The sequence below is a fragment of the Cygnus olor genome, chromosome 1, assembly GCF_009769625.2.
Source record: "Cygnus olor isolate bCygOlo1 chromosome 1, bCygOlo1.pri.v2, whole genome shotgun sequence".
In the NCBI taxonomy this organism is placed as follows: domain Eukaryota; kingdom Metazoa; phylum Chordata; class Aves; order Anseriformes; family Anatidae; genus Cygnus; species Cygnus olor.
Genome location: NC_049169.1, coordinates 140,902,464 through 140,923,171, shown reverse-complemented (window position 1 = coordinate 140,923,171; position 20,708 = coordinate 140,902,464). Strand labels below are relative to the sequence as shown.

Here is a 20,708-nt window from a genome sequence, read left to right as displayed (position 1 = left end):
ACACGGCTCCTCAAACTGCATCAGGTCCTCTGCTGAGGAAAGGAGTGGTGTCTTTGCCTGGGGGTGACGCAGCAGTGGGTTCCTGGTGACACGTCGTTCAGCACAAGAGAATGGCTTTCCTTCGGTCACACAGATTGAAGAGATTGGTATCAAAATAGCATCTTGTTCTTCACCGTCAGAATGGAGTGAATGGCCAAGTTTGTGTGTTGGTGTCTTGCTGCCACCTTGGAAATGATCTCTGGATTTGTATGTTTTCTTTGTGTGAACAGGGTCATTATGTGAAAGCAAAAGCTCTTTCTGGATTGGAAAGGACTGAGGAAGCACTGAAGGAATTTCTCTATTGCGTTGCCTTAAATCCTGAATGGAGCTCAATGAAGAAAGAAGCCCAAAAGGTATCAAATGTGCTTACTGGCTGCTTCTTGGCTATCACACTGCTCTGTGGAGGTGCCTACATCACAAGGATGGTGTATTTGTGGATTCTGTTGCAAATCTGTAGGTTGGGCCACTCTTCTTTATAGATGATGCTTGCAGTATGTCAGCAGGATTTGAGCACACTGGAATTTTGTAGGCTCAAAGCTCCTAATTTTAGCGCCCATCGGAAAACCTCTTCATGTGGGAAAGGGCAGCTCCTGTCCTGGTGGAAAAAAAAATAAAATATTTATGGTCCCTGTAGGAGTTCATATAACCCCCTCTAAAGGGGACACTGCTAATCGACCCTAGTCAGATTCTCTGTTACAGTTCATACAGGCAGCTTTTTCAAAAAAAAAGAAATGGGGATTCAGCAAGGTGGTTGGTGGGGACTAGTGAGAGGTGGACCGGGCTCTACATAGCGTCAGCAGCAGGGCAGGGCACAACAGGCTGCCACCCTGGTTGCTCATGGGGAGCAGAGACCTTCAGGGAGGGAGGTGGACATGGAGTTCCTGGAGAGAAGAGGACCTTGGAATACGTCTATGGTTGTGGTGGGGACTGACGCACGAGTTTCCTGTGGCCATCAGGGAATGCAGGATCTCCCACTTGTTACAAGCCTCTTGACATTCGGGAGCTCCAGAGCATGTTTATCTGTTTTTGCACAACAGAAATTAATTATTTTTATTGTTCTTCTCTTCTTCTCTCTAATTGACTAGATAATGTGTGAGATGTTTTTCCCAGCCTTTGAAAATGTGCATGATAGTCTAACAGCACCTTTCTCTAGTCGAACATCCCATACGAGATTGAAACCTGCATTTTTGAATAGCATAAACACACAGTCAGCTGCTGAAGATAGCTCTATTGCTGGGTCCTCAAAGGTAAAGTAAAAAGTATTCAACCTATAAATACCAAAAGTAACATAAGGACCTGTCTGGTCTGTGTGACGTTGTCGTTGTTGGCACTCGTGTAGGCACTTGTTTCATGGTAAGCCTGTTCTCTTTGGCTACTGTTGTACCTCTTGTTGGGACATAGTTCCTCAGAAAAATAAGAGAATGCAACACTTCCTTCAGAAAATAATGTGATGCCTTCCTGTGAAAATCAATTCTATTTTTTCTCCCTCTATGTCCTTTATGCACTTGGGATTTTAATATGATAGGAACACAGTTTGTAGAGATGGGAACCATAGAGAAGTGTCCTCATTTAATGCAACTTGAGAGTGGCCTTGTTTGATACAGACCTTTGTCCCTTTCTAAGCTCAGTATAGTGACATTAATCTCTTACTGATGCATGTAACTCAATCATAAAACTAAGCATGTCTCATGCTGTATATAACTGTTCTTAATTCTTTTTTAGGATACTGTGTTCAGGTTAACAAAAAACCCGTCCCAAGAATCTGATGTATTTAGAAGCACTGATTCTCCCGTTGCTCATCATGTACTGGATCGCTATTTTGAAGACAAGAAGAAGTCTTTGGGAGCTATTCTCTCCAGTTTACCTGGGGCTGGCTTGAAAAGAAAGCTGTCCAGTGATATGAGGGATTTACAAAGCTTGGATGTCCCCAATAAGATCCCTAAAAAAGGTTTGTGCTGTGGCTTAGAAAGGTTTTTTTTTTTTTGCGTATGCTTAAAAACGATAAACTGTTTTTTCCTCTCCTTTTTTTAGGTGTAAATGAAACATTTCCTTTATGGATTGGAATAATACTTTTTTTTCTAGTATGTCCCTTTCTGCTCTAACAACGTTACTCAGCCATTCCTGTCTTTTTAGAACATGTAGAATTTAAGATGTTAAAGGCACTGAAGTTCAAATGCTGTTTACATTATTCCAGAGCAGTTTCAATTCATTCAGTGAACAATGCATTTTTCTTTCTCAAAAAGGGCATTTCTAACATGTAATCCACTAACAGTTTAGTCTTTGTATTGCTGGCAGCGTTTCAGTTTTCTAGGTCTCAGAGGTATAGGTGCATTTCATTGCCTTTCTATAGGCAGGAAAGATACAGTAAGCCTAGAAATTAATCTTTAATTGGCATCAGAAAGAGTCACATGCAACTTTACATGAAATTTTCTGAGCAAACAAAGAAGCCCTTTGAAGGATAAGAAGCCCACCCAGTTTTCTGTCACTTGATAGCTGTGCTTACAGTTGGTATGCTTCTCAGGCTTCCAACAAAGACCTCTGAAGTGTTTTTAGTACTCTGGGAAAAAAATGCTGAAGGAAATATATTGCACTGAGCAGTGAAATAATTGGTTTAAAGGGGCTTTCAAAATTCCACCGTATTAGTGTGCATTTTTTCCCCTAAAAGAAATAAAAAAAAAAAAGTACCTCTTTGACCAATCTGCCTTGAAATATCACAAGTCTTCAAGTGCTGCTGTTTGCCTTCCACCTCTGCAAATTACCAGTTTATGGCCAGTTTCTGATCGTGGTGTTGTGAAGGGAAAAATACTGTACTTTTCTGTGAACTGCAGACTCAGTAAATAGATTGTGAAACCTGACACTCCTCTATCTTCATAGCAAAGGCCAGAGATCGCATTTTACCCATGGCCATTAATTTCTGGTCTGTGCTAGATCTTGATGCTGTGCTACTATTTGCAGAGTGACACAGGTTCTTGCTGTTACCAAAGGCTAACGTGGAAGATGTAGGTTAAAGATAACGCTGTCTTCCTTTGTAGGCCACACTAGTGCCCTCTCCCCTGTCCTGTCTGTGCTCGAGATAAACCAGATACTGAGCATAAGTTATCCTTTAACAAAACATCCCAGTGTTTTAACTTAACATAAAAAGCTGAGCATTTTTTTTCCACAGTCAAGAGTTTGGTTAATAAAAAGGACATGGAGGTGGTATTCGCGGATCTGTTGCAACTCTTGCTGAGCAACAAAGATGCAGATTCTAAAAGAAGTGGCAGAATCTGCTTGTATTAATGTCACCAGAAACCGAAGCCTAAGCTGATACCTCTTGAGCTTAAATACTGCTGTGGAGTTTGAGGCCTGTGTACTTCAGCTATGTTAGCTACAGTGATACACACCACCTTCACGTGAAATTCTGCCCATCCTTTTTCTTGAAGTGTTTTCTCTCTATCTGCCAGTGCTGCATTAGCTCAGGTAACTCCAGTAGTCCTTAAACTTGAAGCTGTCTGAAATGTGGGATTTCCACAGCAGGGTAGTCCAGAAGAGTGTAAGCCTTTTTATACTGGTAAGAAAAATTACCCCTGCTGAGACATCTATAATAAACACTGATGAAATAGTTTAAGTGTGTAAACAAATTAAATTCTGGACTTAACATGCTTAAAAACATCTGGCCAGGCTGATGTGGGAGTGGTGGTGGTGGGAAAGCAATAGCAGAATATTTTAAAAACTAGACTTCGAAAAAACAACCATTTTTGGAGAAGCAAATCATGGGTATTCAACTCTAAAATGCTTTCTCTGGCCACGGACATCATCCTCTGCTCTCCAAAAAATTTCCTGCCAGAAAGTCTAAAACCTAAATGGAAAATGTTTTCTTTTTGGAAGCTTTGTTTCAAATAAAGAGATAAATTAGTTTATGGAAAAACAACTTAGCATTTGAAATTGCAGTAATACTGAAATATTCGCTGTAATTATCATCTTAACTTCTAGATGCAGAGGTTTTACCGGAAAACACGGTCATCGCTTCAAGCGAGATACCAACAACTCTTGTTGACGCGTCAGACTTCGAGTGTTCCCTCTGCATGAGGTACGGCTATGCTGACCTGTGATTAAGATATGAAAGTCTTTCTAGCTTCTGAAAAATGTTTTCATAGTGTCAGAAGGGAAACCAGCCAAAGAATACCTAAATCATTGCTTCATTCCTTTTTCCTTAAACTTGCATCTGATGAGTCTTTACAGACGCAATCTTCATTAGGCACCAACTTTGTTTACCGCTTCTAAAAATGAAAACCCTTTTTATGTCACTGGATAAAAATGTTACCTATGATTTATACAAAAGCAGGAAAGGATGAGATGGCGAGGTCTAGTCACTCGTTTCCACAGTTTCGGAATCTCTATTGTTTATGTTGGCAGCTTAGTTTTTTTGTTCCATGTTTTCGTGTGCAGGTTGTTCTATGAACCTGTTACCACTCCCTGTGGACACACCTTTTGCCTCAAATGCCTTGAGCGTTGCCTTGACCATAATCCACATTGCCCACTCTGCAAAGAAAAGCTGTCAGAAGTAAGTATGTCCTTGCCCCACTTAACGAAGAAAGTACAATACCATGTTCTTCAGAAAGTATGTATGTGGGGGTTTTCTGTGCTCTACTTACAGAAGAGTGTAGTAGTACCCACAGCATCAAGCTGTGCACGGACCTCATTTGCTCCAGAATATATTTCGTTGTTCCCGTTGGCGGAAAAAAAGTGGGATTTGCTGGTGCTTAAGGGAACAGACACCCTGCATCGTGTCAGTCTGGTGCCTGAGGACTCCCAGCTGTAGCCTTGTTCCTACCACCTCCCCAGTCTGTATCTCTGCTAACAGTTGAACGCTCCTTGGTCAAAACTTGTGCTCCAGTAGACGTGTCTCGTAGTGTCTTGAGTAGCAGTAACCTGGTAGCTGTGGGTAAAACGAATATATGCGTCTTCTGCAGAAGCAAGGAAGAACTGCCTTCTCTTGGTAGTGGTACAAATTCTGCCAAAAGAAGGGCACGGGGGTAAAATTAATGGGTGTTAGAGTGAGCAACGTACCCAAAAGGGGAAGTTTTGATGCCCAAAAGCTTTTATGCTTTTATCCAGCTGGATATGTGGAGTAGCCAGTACAATCAAGAGCTAATGTGCTGTTTCCCCTTAGGGGTGAGTTGGGTGGAAGAGATGTTACCTGACTTCTCGTTATCAGACTTAAGAGTTGACTTTTTTTTACAGTTTCTGGCGAGCAGAACTTACAAAAAGACCGTCCTTACAGAAGAACTGATAGTCCGTTACTTGCCAGAGGAATTATCTGAAAGGAAGAAAGTTTATGAGGAAGAAATGAAGGAATTATCAAAGTAGGCTCTCTTTTTACTGCTGGTAGCTGTTTATAAAAATGTATTTCTGTCTAAACTGCTGAAGAAACTTTGTTTGCTTATTATAGTGCACAAAATTAATGAATTTGTAAAAGTGAACCTGCCACATTTCATATTTTTGACATGGTTGTTACAGATAAACAGAAACAATAAGCTTGTATGGTAGAGAGGCACAATGTTATTCTTAAAATAAAGATAATTGCTTTATTTCTCTGAATCATTATAATATCAGCTTTGCAAGTTATAATGGGGCTTGGCTGGCAGTAGAAGCCTAATTATAAATGTGTTATGCTTCAAGTCAGGAGAAGTTCAAAGATTCATTGCGATGTCAGTGGTGTGCAGTGTCTTATCCTACAACTCAACTAAAAAGAAAAACAAAACATGCAATTAAACCTTAAAAAAATAATATGGGGATTAGCGGCCTTCAAACTTAAAGGGCTTTACCGAGCTTTGGAATTCTTCAGCACCTTGCTTTGAATGTGATTAGTTTTTAGATACTATATTACTGTACACAGACATGGCCAAAAATCTTTAAATGTGTATTTGAACTAATGCATCTATATGTGCACGTCTGGGGAAACAGGCTATTATTTCCTGACTTCTCCTCTATAAAAGTAGACTAGATGGATTGTTTCCTTAATACATCAACAGAAAGTTTGTCTTGTGAACATGACAAGCCACAACCAGATATGCATTTTCAGAGAATGAGTCTAAGGAAACCACCGGAACCAGTGTTGTATTAAGGCTTTATGCTGTATATAGCAGTGCCCAGGAGAAAATTGAACTTTTTAAAACAATTATCTTACAGTTTGAATAAAGATGTTCCCATCTTCGTATGCACCATGGCTTTCCCTACCATCCCTTGCCCGCTTCATGTCTTTGAGCCTCGTTATCGCCTAATGATAAGAAGATGCATGGAGACTGGTACCAAACAGTTTGGCATGTGCTTAGCTGACGAATTGAAAGGGTAAGGAGATGAGCTAGAATGTCCTTTGTTGCAGTGTTGTGACGCTGATGGGGTACTGCAGCACAGTATACTTGTCTCCCTGTAGTTCCTTCCAGTTCTGTACGAACCAATACAGACATTGGTGGCTTTTTAGCTTAGCATATCAACCATTCTTTTGGACACAAAAATGTAATTTTTATTGCTCCCCTGTTGCATGGATAGCAAGAATACGACTCATCCTGCTACTATGGGCTCCAAAAATAGCACTGAATTGTGTATGGGTTTAGAAAGCTTTCTAGCCTGTCTGTTCTAGTGGAAGCTGAGTCTGGATGAGGTTGCTCCTCTGTCTGCTCAGTTAAAAACAAACAACAAACAAATCCAAGCCTTGCACAGCTTTCTTGCATAGGCAGAATCATTTGAATGAGACAAAGTATACCCTTGGCTGAGAAGCCTTTTTTGCTGCTGAACATTGCGTTTCGATGTTTGTCTTTACTGCTGTGTTGCAATGTCTAAACTGCAGTGAGTGGGTTACGTTGTCTTTCTATATGATCCTACCTTTAAGTCTTTTTTGGGAATTCTGATACTGGTATGTTTCCAGCTCCTTATGTACAGGCTAAATACTGATCATTAGATAAAAGTCTAGATGAAAGCCGTCAGTTTTTAAGCCCTTTATAGTTAGTAGGTTTGGGGGGGTAAGAGGATAAGCTGCTACTCTCAGAAAAAAAGAAGTGGTCTTAAGAGAGATCTGTCTTACAAGCTATGATGGGTAGTTGTTGACTTCAGGAGAGTAATGCAGAATTGCGAATGTGGGAAGCCTTAAGAACACATTGTGTCCTCAGGAGCAGCATTTTAGTAGTTGACGGAGGCAGGAGCAGAGGTAAGGGCAGTCATATCCAGGTTTGGCAGCCTTTCCAGTTGGTTGGCTTTTATTATCTTTTTTTTTCCTCCTGGATCAGAGCATGAAGGTGGCAGTAAGAACACAGGAGATGCTTCAGCTTTCAGCTGGCTCTGGCTGTGCTTCATGCCGTTCAGCGCATTCTCGATGGTGCACTCACAGTGGAGTTCAGGTTCCTACAACAGCTGACATGCCGTGGTCCCTCCCAGGCCTGTTATCAATCTTCTGGAAGCAAATACTTGCGAGGAAAAAAATGACCTTGCAACATCAGTGATGTCAGATTTTACTTGGAGTCAGGTCTAATACAGAGGGCCAAGGCATTACAATCCTAAAAACATGCAAACGTATTTATTCGGTAGTGCCACAAAAGGTATTTTAAAAGGCAACCATATGGTTGGATATGGTTAGTATACCCTGTCTGTTTTGAGCTATTGGAATAATTAAACATATTAAGCATGGTAACTTCCAGTTAAATCAAAAACACTGAAGCACAGGAAGCCTTCATTTGTAGTCACCTGGCAGGCTGTTGTAGCTTCTTACACAAGTAAAGAAATTATTTTGTTTATTCAAAATTGCGAAATCAGATGGGAATAAAAAAAGTAGAGAAACTTGTTTTGCCTCATCTGCTAAGACATGGGTATGGAAGGCTGAGATTCATGCCTCCCTTGAAAGACAGGGTGACAGGGCATGTTCAGTTCATTACCTTCCTCTATTGTTTTTTGTCCATTTTAAATTAGAACTGAGAGAAGAATTGTTTTTATATGCTAGTGCATTTTATATCCATCTGCAGGTGCTTTATTGTCTCTCTTTGATAAAAGTCACTTTCCATCCAAAAGTAACTTCTCAAAGAATGACAAAAAGAAAAATTAATCACTTCCAGATGAATTTTTAAACTCGATATGAATGAGATTAAAATCCTTAATTACAAAAAAAAATTATGTAGCTGTTTAAATAGTTCTCAGGCTGATTTTGCTGTAATAAATTCACTTCTTGTTATCTCAGCGGTCAAGCACACAGGGCTTAGTGGTGTGCAGCTGTACTCTTGTTTGCATAGTGCAGTGGCCAGGAGAGAAGGGTTGTTCACAGCAGTCAGCTTTTTTCCTCCCCAAACCATGAATTCTAGTGGAGTAGAAGCAGGAGTCCTTTCTCAGCAGCGTCGCTTTTCTTCATTACTCCAGTGTCACAAATGGCCAAGCCCTGGTATAACAAGCATTTCCCTGATGAAACATTTATTGGACCCCCTAGGGATTTGTTATCTTGAGATCAGGCTAGATACAGTGTGTTCTCCTGGTTAGCCGTAAGCTGAGGTACGAGGCTGCAAATGTTGGCAGATCAGCTATCACGGTGAAGAATTGCTGTGTGATCAGCTTCTTTATTGAACTAACTAAAGCACGGGCACAGAATAGGAAAGACCGATACTTTAAGTGAAAGAATCGTGCAACAAATTTTTGAGGATGCAATTAAAATCTGTGCTGACTAAATCTAACAGATAGAATTGTGCTTTTGTAAAGAGGGTGGGTTTTTTTTGTTAACTTAAAGGATACAAGTGCAAGAAGAGTCTTGCTATGTAGAAACCTTTTCCTTCTAAAGCCTGTAATCCTCTGCTTACACCTCAGAGTAGGGGGATTGCCCTCCCAGCCCTGCGTTTGTTTCTCAGTTTCTTGACTTCCTTATGGTATCTTTACCCATCTCGTTTTCTTCGCAAAGCAGGTAAATTTGCCACTAGCAGCTGGCAACTCACAGCATGAAACATGCTTCGTTTAGTTTTCCTGTCCCATCTCTACCTCCCCCAAATGCTTAGGCTCTGAAGGTGCTGCTGCTGCCCCGGACCTCTGAGGGAAGGCAGAAAGGGTGGGGGTTGTGTGGCTTATGTGCATAAGCAGAAATGTATTGTCACCTAGGCAAGGACCTCTTTCAAATAAAAAGTGGTGAATTAGGCCCAGTATTTGTCCTGATGTGTATAAACGCTTGTTGATGACTTCCACTTTTATGCCCTTCTGTCATTTCAGATTTGCAGATCATGGCTGTATATTAGAGATCAGGGACGTAAAGTTTTTTCCTGATGGGCGCTCAGTTGTTGATACAGTTGGTGTCCGTCGTTTTAGGGTCTTAAGCCATGGCCAGCGAGATGGATATAACACAGCAAACATCGAATATCTTGAAGATAAAAAGGTGATCTATGGTGCAAAGTTATTCATACCCATGTATTGCTGGATTCACTTAAATAGCCTTTTCTTGTTGCATTTCAAGTTAGCTGTGCATTATTTTAAAACAAATACCATTATAAATACTGCAGCTCTATTTTGACAACCATGGAACAAACTTAGCTTGTCTCTTACACACTTCCCTTTCTTCCTTTCTGTCCTTATAATTATCTCTGCTTGAAGTGTTGCATTGCCTTCGTGAATCTCTGAGTAGCTTCTGATACCCAGGTGTTGAGATCTGTCATGACGTGTAGGTGACATCAGAGTCGTGTTTTAAAATTGATAGGGGCTCGTCACCCTTCTAAGAACACATGCCTCTGTTAGTAGAGAATTGGCTATTCTCTTCTTCCACTGAACATGGGATATCTGTTTCTAGCTTTGGCAGACTTTCTGTGACTTCCCAGCTCTGGTTTGCAGAATACCTCCTCAAGCCAAGTGTGGGAGACAGCTCTTAAAATGAGATCTTAGTGACATACGGTTACTGTGCCTGTACAAGCATCCGTCAAAGCTGGCTGAGAGCAGAGAATTGCAGGGAGGGGAGTAGTTTTTAAAAACAAGTCCTCTTACGACACCTCTATCAAGTGAGGTGCTTGTGATGGGTGTTGGCCAAAGTATGAATTTTTGGCCTTGCTTAATTATGGCTTCCTGGATCATCTTCAGAGCACATCTGTAAAACCTTGATATCTCTTAACGTTGAGTTTAGTAGTGATCTTGTGCCTACTGATGAAATCAATTCTGGTCTGGAAGAGCTATGAAGCTCTTCAGCACGCTTTCGTAGTTGAAGTGCAGATCTGTAAAATCCTGGTAGGGCTCTTCCAGCTTGTACAGGATGCTGCAGTTGTTTGCCAGGGCAGGAGAGGCAGATCATGGAGGTGCCTCCCCCCACAAAAGTTCAAAGCATGTAGTTTGTTCACATCGATGGCTCTGCTGTGTATAAATCCCCAGAGAAGGGTGGTGGAACATAGGTGTAAAGGCATTGTTTTGTAGATGGTGCCAGAGACCCACCTCTTTATAATTAGTGAGATTTACCTTGTCTCACTTGAGAGGCTGATGTCTGAGTTCAGCACCCTGTGTTCCTGTTACATTTGGTGAGAAGTCTCAGTCCAAAGCTGCCTATTTATTTGCTCTGTTGTAGATACCTACCTTAAGATTAGCTTAATTGCCCTCTAGAACTGTTTCTCCTTGCCTGAGAAGGGCATCCACAGCAGCTAGCTCAGATGTGTCTGAGTAGCATAGATGAATCACACCATTAGTGATTACAGATCTAAAAGAAAAAAAAAAAAGGCAGTGTTGTTTTTTTGCTTATGCTTTTTTTTTTCTTTTTACCTAATGGCTTATAGTCAGACCTATACAACTAAAGCACTCTTTGCCTCAACAAGGGTCTTTTTTTTTTATGGCCATTCCTGTACTGGGAAATCATCTGCTTTCCCTGCTTCCTGCCTGCTCACATCTGCCCTCCTCCACCTTCTCCTTAGCTGTTCTACAATGACCTTAACACTTCTAGAAAGCATTGCAGATTTCTAAATGCTGTAGAATCCCTGTCCTTTTGCTTGCTGGCAGTAGAAATTCTTTCATTTTACCAGACAATGTAACGATGTTCATTTTGTCCTTTTGTGACAGGGACTTGAGGTTGTGGGTTTGAGATGATTAATATGATGACCCAGGATTAGAGGGCAGATTGTTCTGTTGTGCCAGTGTTTAGCAGCGTTATTAATGAGGCAATAACTTCTCCAAGAAATTTCATTTCAGAACATGTAGGGGAGGGTAAAAAGACTTCACCATCACAGGTTAGAAATACGAGGTTTGAATACAGTTTGCTTAGATAAGGACATTTGAACTGCTGTAGTCACTACATTATTGTGCTTCACTTGCTTCTGGGAAAGCATATGAACTCCGTAGTATCAAATCTGTTTTGTTCCATCTCCCTTCTCTTAACAATAAGGTTGAAGGACCAGAATATGAAGAACTTGTCCGCCTTCATGATTCAGTTTATGATCAAGCTGTTGCCTGGTTTACTTCTCTTAAAGACAATATGAAAGCGCAAATTCTCAATCATTTTGGGTCCATGCCAGGAAAAGAACCAGAGCCGCAGGTAATAAATCCTTACGTATTCATTCTTATTCTATATATATAGTTTTTACACCAAGCTATTTTCTGACAGATTTTTGCTGTATTTTCATAAGTTCTAAACTCTTCTTATTTACCCAATTTTGTTCTCTTAGCATTAAGTATGAAAAACAATTATCATATATCAATGTAAGTTGATATCTTAAAAAGATCAACCTTAAAGGAGGAAATAGACAAGGAGAGCACCTGAAATTAAGTGCTTAGTTTCTGGTTTTTGTTTATGATGACTTTCTGAACAAATAAGAGGTTGGAAGGAGGGTGGTGGCCTTCATCAGGCAGTGTTGGTGAATACATGATTGAATGTCTTTCCGTTCTTTTACAGAGCAACCCCAGTGGTCCTGCCTGGTACTGGTGGCTCTTGGCAGTGTTGCCTCTAGAAAACAGAGCTCAGCTGGCGATATTGGCTATGACTTCCCTTAAAGATCGTCTTATCGCCATCAGACGCGTATTGATATTTGTGACTCGCAAAAGACCCAGATAACATGGACTTCAGTTGTGAGTGAGCACTGAAAGCATCTCATGACAGGTTGTTTGGGGGGGGGACAAAAGGGGAGGGGTTGTTTTTTGTTTTTCAAAGATTCTTTCAAAAATGAACAGCCCTTTCTGACTGTGTCCAGCATCCATCAGTTGCATCGGTTTGTTATTCTGGGTATCCACCAAACCTTGCACTCTCTCCTGTTGTCCTGGTGAAATCTGAGCCTCTACAAAGCTGTGCTACAGTTAGAACGTAGATGATAGATGTGGATAATTGCTTCAAAGTACTATGATAGAGTTAATATTTCTAGCCTGTAAGAGAGTTAAGTACTAGAGTAGCACCATTGGCCTACATGTGCTTTGGATTTCCACTTAGTAGGAAAAGGAAGCTCGACAGTGGATTGAAGAGGTGTTTCCTAGACTTTCCTGAAGGCAGTGAACAGAAGAGGAGCTGCGCTTCGCGGTGGAAGTATGCATGAGGACTATAACGAGCAGTATGCTCTGTTAGTGAACTGGTAGGCAGTCTGTCGTACACCCACATCTCTCTTTTTCAGGAAATAGCAGTCTGTGAGGAAAAAAAACCTAAGCCGTTTGTGGTCAAGGCATCTGAGGATGTTTATCTGAACGAATAATAGCTACTGAATAAGTATACTATTCAGTAGCCTTAGGTAATCCCTTGTGTTGTGATTTATGTGTTGTAGTGGATTTAGTATGTACAAATGTCTGGAAAGGTGTACTTTGGTTTATTTGAAAAAAAAAAAATCAAAGTAATCCTAGCTGGTCTTATCACTAAATTCAAATCAAACCAGCTCCCTAAAGTATGATGAACGCTGCTGTGAAATGATGATTTCACTCCAAGTACTAGGAAGGCAGACTGCAGTTTTCTTCAAATGTGTTCTGCAAGTGGGACTGACGAGGATAAAACACAATGTCCCATTTGCCTGCGGTGTCATGCCAACCTCATGTTACGTTGGAATGATCTCTGTTGAACGTGTTTCAAACCAAAAGTATTGTAGTTTAGTACCAGTTGCTGTATGTGATGGAAATCAGTACGCAATAACACCGTGAAAGGAGGTGCAAACCGAACACTATAAAGGCAAGTCTCAATGCAAGCTCAAGTCAGGTGTTAACATTCATTTGTGTTTTTGATTTTTATATAGTGTTTTGTTAATATCTTAATTTTCATAGCTATGGAATTGATCGCTTGTCAGTCAAATGATCAACGTTCACTCAATTGCCAATGAAATAACTAACAGTGTTACCAATTCAATTGGCATAGTTTCCTATAAGTAGAATTGTTACTACCAACCGGAGAGAAGTTGACTTGAATCTCAATGTGCTGCAAGCGTAGCAAGACCAATTTAAAAACTTGTTCATGTGCAGAAGTCTGGTAACATGAAATGGCTGTTTACCTAGATGGTCAAAGTGCCTGGTTTCTTTTTTAGTTCTTTTGTCCTTATTTGTCAATGAAGATGTATTTAAACTTTTTTTTTCAATTTGCACATGAGTTCTGGAAGAAGACTGCATTCAACTGCAGTAATTAAGTAATTACCTGTTCTCTTTGGGTATTGTAGTTATAACCTGTGTGGTCTGGGAAACAAAAATACAGAGTTTTTTTCCTTTCAGCAAGTGGCTACCACAAATGGTTTCTGTAACATACCCTGAATGTACTGTAACTGCCTCTACCTTGAACACGCCTTTTCTATTTAAATAATTTGTAAGTATATTCTCTGAATTGTGAAGTGCATAACTTACAACCAATGATGTAATAACCTCTACAGTAGCCTTCTGCAAGTTCTGCTACCATCACCAAAATACTAAAATTCAAGTTGAGTGCATTTCCTCCAGGATTTGAAGATGCTGAAGAGAAAGCATTGAAATATAAAGTAATTTTCAGAGAATTGCTCTATGCATGAGGGAGGAAATGTCAGAATTCAGTAGGTCTTCAGCCCACTGTCAGTTCAGCTACCGAAGGGTGGTTTTACAAACTAATTCTCAGACCAGAAGATGGACTGTCTGATCTTGCAATCCTTTCTGTTCAACTTCCTGTTCTTCCCATCCCTTTCCATGCTGTGTATTTCTTCTAGATTCACTCATCTCGTTCCTTCATGTGTGTGGCCTAGTTTTGAGTGTTAATAGTTTGGCTGCAAGGGACACTGATGGTATTTGTATATTGCTGGTCCCTGATCTTACATGTGCTTAATTTTGCTTTTAGGAGTGCGTTTAAGGAAAAAAAAAAAATCAAGGTGCTAGTTAGTGTCTTCTTGGCTTTGCCTCAGTAACTAATGTGAATATTCTTCTTTGCAAAAGTGATTTTTCAAGATACCTACTGTTGAGGTACTTCGGAGAGGAAACCCCACAGAACAAAAGAGGTTGTTTACTGCTGTTCTGTAATGTGTAAAGACATTTTACATGAAAAGTGACATTACTGTGTTCATGAAGGCGTGCATAATTAATGAAGTGATAGATATCGATGAGAAAGCTGAACTGTAGAGGGATTTTTTTTAGTCAACGTTTAAAGCAGTTTTTGAGTATGTCAGTGGCTGATGTTTTGGATAACTGATACAACTTTGGAATTGTCTATGTATGGATGCAAATAATCATATTAGCAGCCCAAAGCTGACATTTCTTCCAAAACATTGAATGCTGATCAAATAGCAAAGCTTTAAGAAAACAAGAAAATCACCACTACCCTGTGGTACTCGCTTTCTAAGGGAGAGTATCCATTTCTTTGTTACCAAATTATCTCTGCCATATAGTCTCTACAGCATCCAGTAGTACCTCACTGGACCAGCTAGCTATCTCGTTCCTCTCTTGGCAGGGGGAAGTGTCCGCGTTACGGCCGTTCCACGCTTTTGTGTAACTTGTCACCAGGGTACATGTGGAAGCATGGAGCTGAGCTCCTGGAAGAGATAGACAGGATTTGTTGCCTTTCTAGCTCATTACACTTTTCTTGCTTGCTGTCCAAGCAAGGATGCTGGGGTATATGATGAGTCTTTTCACTGTGGTGAATGTGGCCCTTCTTTATACATCATAAAGAGGCCAACAACAAAAAAAATCCCTCTACCTCTACACCTGTTGTTCACCTGTAAAGCTTCAAGCTACAAAATTATATATATTTTAACCTTTTTTTTGTCTTTCAGAAGCATACTAATTGTTTGCCACTGAGGCCTTTTATCTACTGTATTTTAATATGTTCATTTGATAGTCATCGAGATCTCTTTGTACTTCTAACCTGTAGATCTTGTCATGTTTCTTACTGCTCCTTTTTCCTTGTTCTCCAGTCCACTTTTAAATTGATAAATAGAAAGCTGTACACTCTCTATTCCGATTACATTTTACACTAGTGGAACTGGTATTTTGGTAGCGCCTTAATTTTGCAGTTGTGAAATGATTGTATCAACTCTTATCTGGGGCTTCTGACCAGATTTAAATGAGTATGTTTAATGTAGATAAACTTGAAACCATTTTTTTTACTGTTTTAAAGCTAGTTATGAAATGGAGTGTGTACATATGTATAAATATAAATTATTAATCTGCACCTTTTTGTATCTAGTAAATACCGGAGAAGTTCATGTTCTAACCACATTTGGCACTTCTTGTTGCATAAGCAAAGCCAAAACTTTTTTTAAAAATTGCAATGTTCATTTCATGTATATTTGCAATATTCATGGGAAATGTATTTAATTTATGTGATATTTGGAATAAAACAGATTGAATTTATAAGCATGTGAGTTTATGGAAAAACTTGATCACTTTGTGTTTCTGAAGGGAGAAACTTGGCAGGGGTGGCTACCCGTGTAAAAGTTTGTATTATAAGTCTCATCTCATGCAGTTGCAAAAATGTGAGATGCCACAACCTGGATATGAAGTGCTTTCCATTTTCATAATGTGCCACTGACTCTCCAGCACCTCTGGCTTCTAGCTGCAAGAAAGACCGGAGGCATGTGGTGTGGAGATGAGGAAAGTGACACCAGTCTCTGTGGCTGCTGAAAAGGAGACGAACATTTCACAGCAGCACTGGGATGTGACAAAGAAGGGGAGAGGTCACAGGGCTGGCTTCTTGTTTTGTAGCTGCTCAGATAAGAAATGGGTATTTAGCCCTAAATCATAGAACCATAGGATCATAGAATGGCTTGTGTTGGAAAGGACCTTAAAGATCATCTAGTTTCAACCCCCTTGCCATGGGCAGGGATGCCACCCGCTACATTTGTATGAAATGTACCATGTCTGGTCCCATGGAATAAATGCTAAAAAATACGGTTATAATTAAGGACTCAAAACACTGTACTGACAAAATGCAGTGAAAGAAAAGGGCTCTATGGTGCTGCAAGGTTTAGATGAGGTTCCACCGCAGGTCAGTAGGTGCGGCTGGGTTGTACCCAATGAAGGGCCCTGGCACATGGGCTAGGCTCCTTGGGCAGCAGCACCAGAGTGCAGTTGTGAGAAAGCAAAGCAAGTGTCTGGAAAGCATGTCCCAACTTCTTGGTGCTAGCCAAGCAAAACCCATCTGAATTGACTTGTAGATATTAGTGTTTTTTTTTCTTCACAGATTGACTTCAGCCTTATTCATGCTGCCTTTGTGCGTGTATGCACTAGATGTTCAAGCAAATGTCAGTCATTGGAACACTTACTTTAAATAAGTGGCAAGTGTGTGTTGGAGCACAGATGTAAATGCTGCTTGAGCTGATTTGATAAACCAGGCAACAGCATTCCTCTTGTCACCAGAGGAAGGCAAAGGAAGGATGTGGGGAAAGATGACTGACCTAGTTTCCCTTCTGTTATCCAGATACTTGCAAACCTCAACTTTGAGATCACTGGAAGTACAATCACTGCATAAAGATTGTAAATCTTACTAAGATTTTTATTTCCTTCTGCATATCCTTAGCTAGACGATGTAAAAAGGTAGGTACAGTATCTCCATGAGCCTTAGAGTGATGCCATTCCTGGAGCATGTAAACCTAAGTGGTGTGTTACCGTGTTTGCATTGTTTTCTGCTTCATCAAAGCAGGAACCCAAAATAACTAGGTTCTGTCCAGCAGCACTTAGATTTGGAAAGCTGAGTACTCGCTGGAAGCTGTTTACTACTCAGCCATGGAATTATAAAAATGAGTAATCTGGACCAAAAAAATCTAAGGCCCTGTGTCTGTGGGGGAAGAAAAAAATAAACGCATGAATCCATGCCAGCACTTTCCTGAGTTCATTTCATGAATGTGTATAGTACACACAGCTGAAAGACAGACATGTTTCTAATCACATTTACATTACATGGTAGGGATTTGTTGTTTCTAAATGGAGATGAGTATCACTTGCTGACAGCTTCTGTAGCTCTGTTCTGCCATATGTGGGCTTTGGCCTTACCTGCTATGTTTGGGAAATTGTGTCCACAGAAGAAATGTCCTCCTTTTTAAATGATGGTTAAGCTGTTCTTCTAATACATATTTGCTTCTCTTTTGAGGCAAAATCCATGTTGAAGCCTGGCTTCTGAAAGGACCTGGATTTTGAAGAGAAGCTAGACCAGAAGCTGTTCCTGAGGGCTGGGCCAGTATACATAGACAAGACTTACTGGGCCATAGACTTACTGGAGATTAAGTCAAGGAAATGGTTCTGGTCCCCATTCCCCTCTCCAGTATATTCCAGAGGCAGAGCTGAAACTTCTGCCCTGCACCTTTAATGATTAGCCAGCAGAAGGAAGTTACCAGTGTGCAGGCGCAGTAAAGCAGCCTTCCAACAAATTCCTCTAAGGCATTCTAGTATTGAGCACGGACCTGTCTCTGCAGAGATCCTCAGCAGAGTTGTGGGTAGGCATGTCACTGCAGTCACCAGTTAGTCCCAGGAAAGTATGCCATAGTCTCAGCTGAGGCTGGATAGTTCAAGATAAGGGCAATTAAAAGGGGCAGGCAGCATGCTGGAAGCATTATGTCAAAAATTCTTTTCAAATTATACTCCTGGTTTCCATTCAGACCCGAGGATGGCATACTGCCAGTGCCCAAGAGCATAACTTTTTTCTTAATCGTAGCAGCAAAGGGAGACAACTCTGCGCAGCCCCTTCAGCCCAGCAACTCATTCACATCAACTGTGCATGAAATCCTCTCACCCTCAGTTCAGCCCACGGAGCACGTAGGAGACCCAACACTCGTGACCGTCATGCTTTTTTCTGTGATTCCCATCCCCTGCTTGTCACTAGCCCTTGTTCTTCCTTACCTTTCTGTTTTTTCTTTTCAAGAGAGAGAAGATGTAAAAGGTAAGAAATAAACCAAGCACCCCAGAAAGTTTTGCTGGCTCAGCAGTTGCTGGGCTTTTGGTCCAAACTGCACTCTGTAACAGAGAGCAGGTTCAGGCAGCAGGACACCTCATAACCTGCCACAGCAGATCTGACAGAGAAAGAAAAACATTTTTAAAGAAGAAGCAGAGAGAAATATGTAATCTGGTGTCCTTCACTGTAAAAGGAAAGATAACCGGCTCTGAGCTCTGCCCTGCTCTGGAGCAAATACCTCACGTTTTATACCGGTGCGTGAGGCACCTCACAGCGTTGGCTGGCTGCCTTTGGCTAACCAAAGACAGTTTCTAGCTGATGGACTTGCTGTGACTAAGTAGTCACGGTGTCAGAAAATGTCTAAATGCTCCCTGCCAGCTTTATTTCTTTAATCTGAAATCATTCTCCGTGGACAGGAGGAGGCAAGGCCGTACGTTGCCACCTAGCCAGCACCCGTATGTTTTCCCCATTCCCTCTCTGGATGTTTTGCAGTGCTTAGGGAAGGCCATGAGGCTGCATGGGGATTGAGCCTCCACCAACACGTGGAGCATGTAGCAATGCTGGTTAAACCAGTGGGGATGTTCTTTGGTACACAGAACAGGTAACAAGGCTGCCAAAGTGAAGTTAGTTTCTGCAGCTCAGGTGTGCCAGTGGAGACTGATATTCAAATAAAGTGATTAAAAGAAAATCAAAGTTATTTACCCAAAGGCAGAATTCACTGAGCAAGTGTGCCAAGTCTTTTCATCCCAGACTGCTCCCCTCTCCTCTCAGTTTTTTGTTTCTTTGGTCTCTGCTGTGTCTGGAGGGCAGGAGAACACATCAGGGAGCACCCTAACCTCAAGCTCCGTGTTTGTGGTGTGACCAGAACAACTCCAGCGGAATGGCTGATACTGAAGCATCCAGGCTGGGGTGCTTAAGGTGCGCCATCACCAGAGCTTAACTGTATTGTGGAAACATTTGTCCACACTGGAAGAAGTTAAGTTACTATGGAGTAAGTTTTTATGCTCTTTTACTCTCTGTTGTTATGGATCAGCTCTCTTTGTGCTCTGCTCCCACACCAGGTGTAACCACGAGGCTCAGAAGTAAGCACATTCAGTCCCAGCGTCAGAGCTGAGACTCTGTAAATCTTCCATGAGAACTGGATGATATTCAGATGTCCTTTCTCAATGCTTACTAGTACCAGACGCTCGAAAAGTACAAGAAATGCTTGAATGGGAAAAATGAAAAGAATCTGGCAAGATATTTCTCCCCAGTTCCTCAATTAGAGGCTTATATATGTCCCAAAAAGCTTTTTCTTTTTCCTGGTGTATAGAATTTGAGGGAGGCTCTAATCTTTAACAAGTAATGCTGGACAGTCATGGCATTCATAAAAACTGTCCATTCTCTCTTCAACCCTGCAACATTGTGACCTCTGTGCCACAGCATATCAGCAAATTCCTCAAATTAATTGTGCATGGAGGTCTTTTTACTTCTTTCTCTCTTTGCATTTTATTTTTGTCCAGTTTCAGCATTTCTATTATTTTTGGTATGTTTTCTCTTGCTAAAGAGGCCCAAATCGATCACACTTTCCTAAAACAAATTGTAAAAAAACCTGTACCTCCCTCTCGTCACACATTTGGCTGTTTTGTTTGCTGTGTAGGTAGTTGCAAGACTGCATTCAGCAGCTTTGTGCCTAAATTTTGGGCTCCTTGTTTTTCAGAGGTGCCTCCTTACCAGATGGTGCTTTCAGGCAAGTAATTTTCCTGTTTACTTTGCAGCAATTGACTCTGCGTAAGTGTCAGCTTTGGCTAGACCTTTTCAAATATTGTCATTACACGTTAATTCTGCAGTGCACAGGCTTCTTGATTTTATCTTTATGGGTAATAACAGGCAATTCTTTCTCAGGGATATGTACTAAATAATGGGTAAGAGCTGGTGTTCTTCCAGTTACAAGACAGCCTAGGTGTACCTCTTTTTTTAGCAGAGAAATCCACCCCCCTTTAGAGACCCAGCTGCTGATTCCAGCTTGCCTTTAGCTCAGTGCTCGGTTACTGCTGTGCTTAGGGCTGAAAAATCCGCTGGCACTGAGGAGTTAAATATTTCTGAGTTTGCACTTGAGTCATCTGTCCCTGCTTCGGGAGTCAGTTTGCTTGCAAGCACGTATGGGATTGGAGTCAGTCCTGGAACACAAGCGCGCGGCTCACGTCTGACATGCACCCGCTCGGGCAAAGACCAGGGGACAGTTCCTGCACGTGCAAACATATCTAGAGGAGAAAGGGACGCAAAGGACTCAGGCAGGATTAGCTAAGGACATGTTGTTTCGCAGCCATTCATTTTAGATGGGAGAAAGAATCCAGGGAAAGATGTGAAGTTTTTGGCTGTGCCTCTACTCCTGAACTGTGTGTGAGATTGTTCCCTGGCACGG

At 41.2% G+C, this 20,708-nt stretch overlaps 1 protein-coding gene across 2 annotated transcripts in view; it reads left to right on the top strand.

Annotated features, from left to right (window-relative positions):
- Positions 1-14,276, top strand: part of LONRF2 (LON peptidase N-terminal domain and ring finger 2) — a 32,894-nt gene extending 18,618 nt beyond the window's left edge. The window contains exons 3-13 of one of the 2 annotated variants that reach the window (XM_040545220.1): positions 270-392; positions 1,125-1,286; positions 1,762-1,987; positions 4,012-4,108; positions 4,468-4,582; positions 5,263-5,384; positions 6,211-6,369; positions 9,253-9,415; positions 11,390-11,539; positions 11,897-12,100; positions 12,131-14,276. In XM_040545220.1, coding sequence (XP_040401154.1) covers positions 270-392; positions 1,125-1,286; positions 1,762-1,987; positions 4,012-4,108; positions 4,468-4,582; positions 5,263-5,384; positions 6,211-6,369; positions 9,253-9,415; positions 11,390-11,539; positions 11,897-12,055 — 1,476 coding nt within the window. In that variant the 3' untranslated portion in view covers positions 12,056-12,100; positions 12,131-14,276. Of the gene's footprint in view, positions 1-269; positions 393-1,124; positions 1,287-1,761; positions 1,988-4,011; positions 4,109-4,467; positions 4,583-5,262; positions 5,385-6,210; positions 6,370-9,252; positions 9,416-11,389; positions 11,540-11,896 lie in introns of both variants that reach the window. The other variant, XM_040545144.1, reaches the window with a different exon arrangement.
- The last annotated feature ends 6,432 nt before the right edge of the window (positions 14,277-20,708 follow it).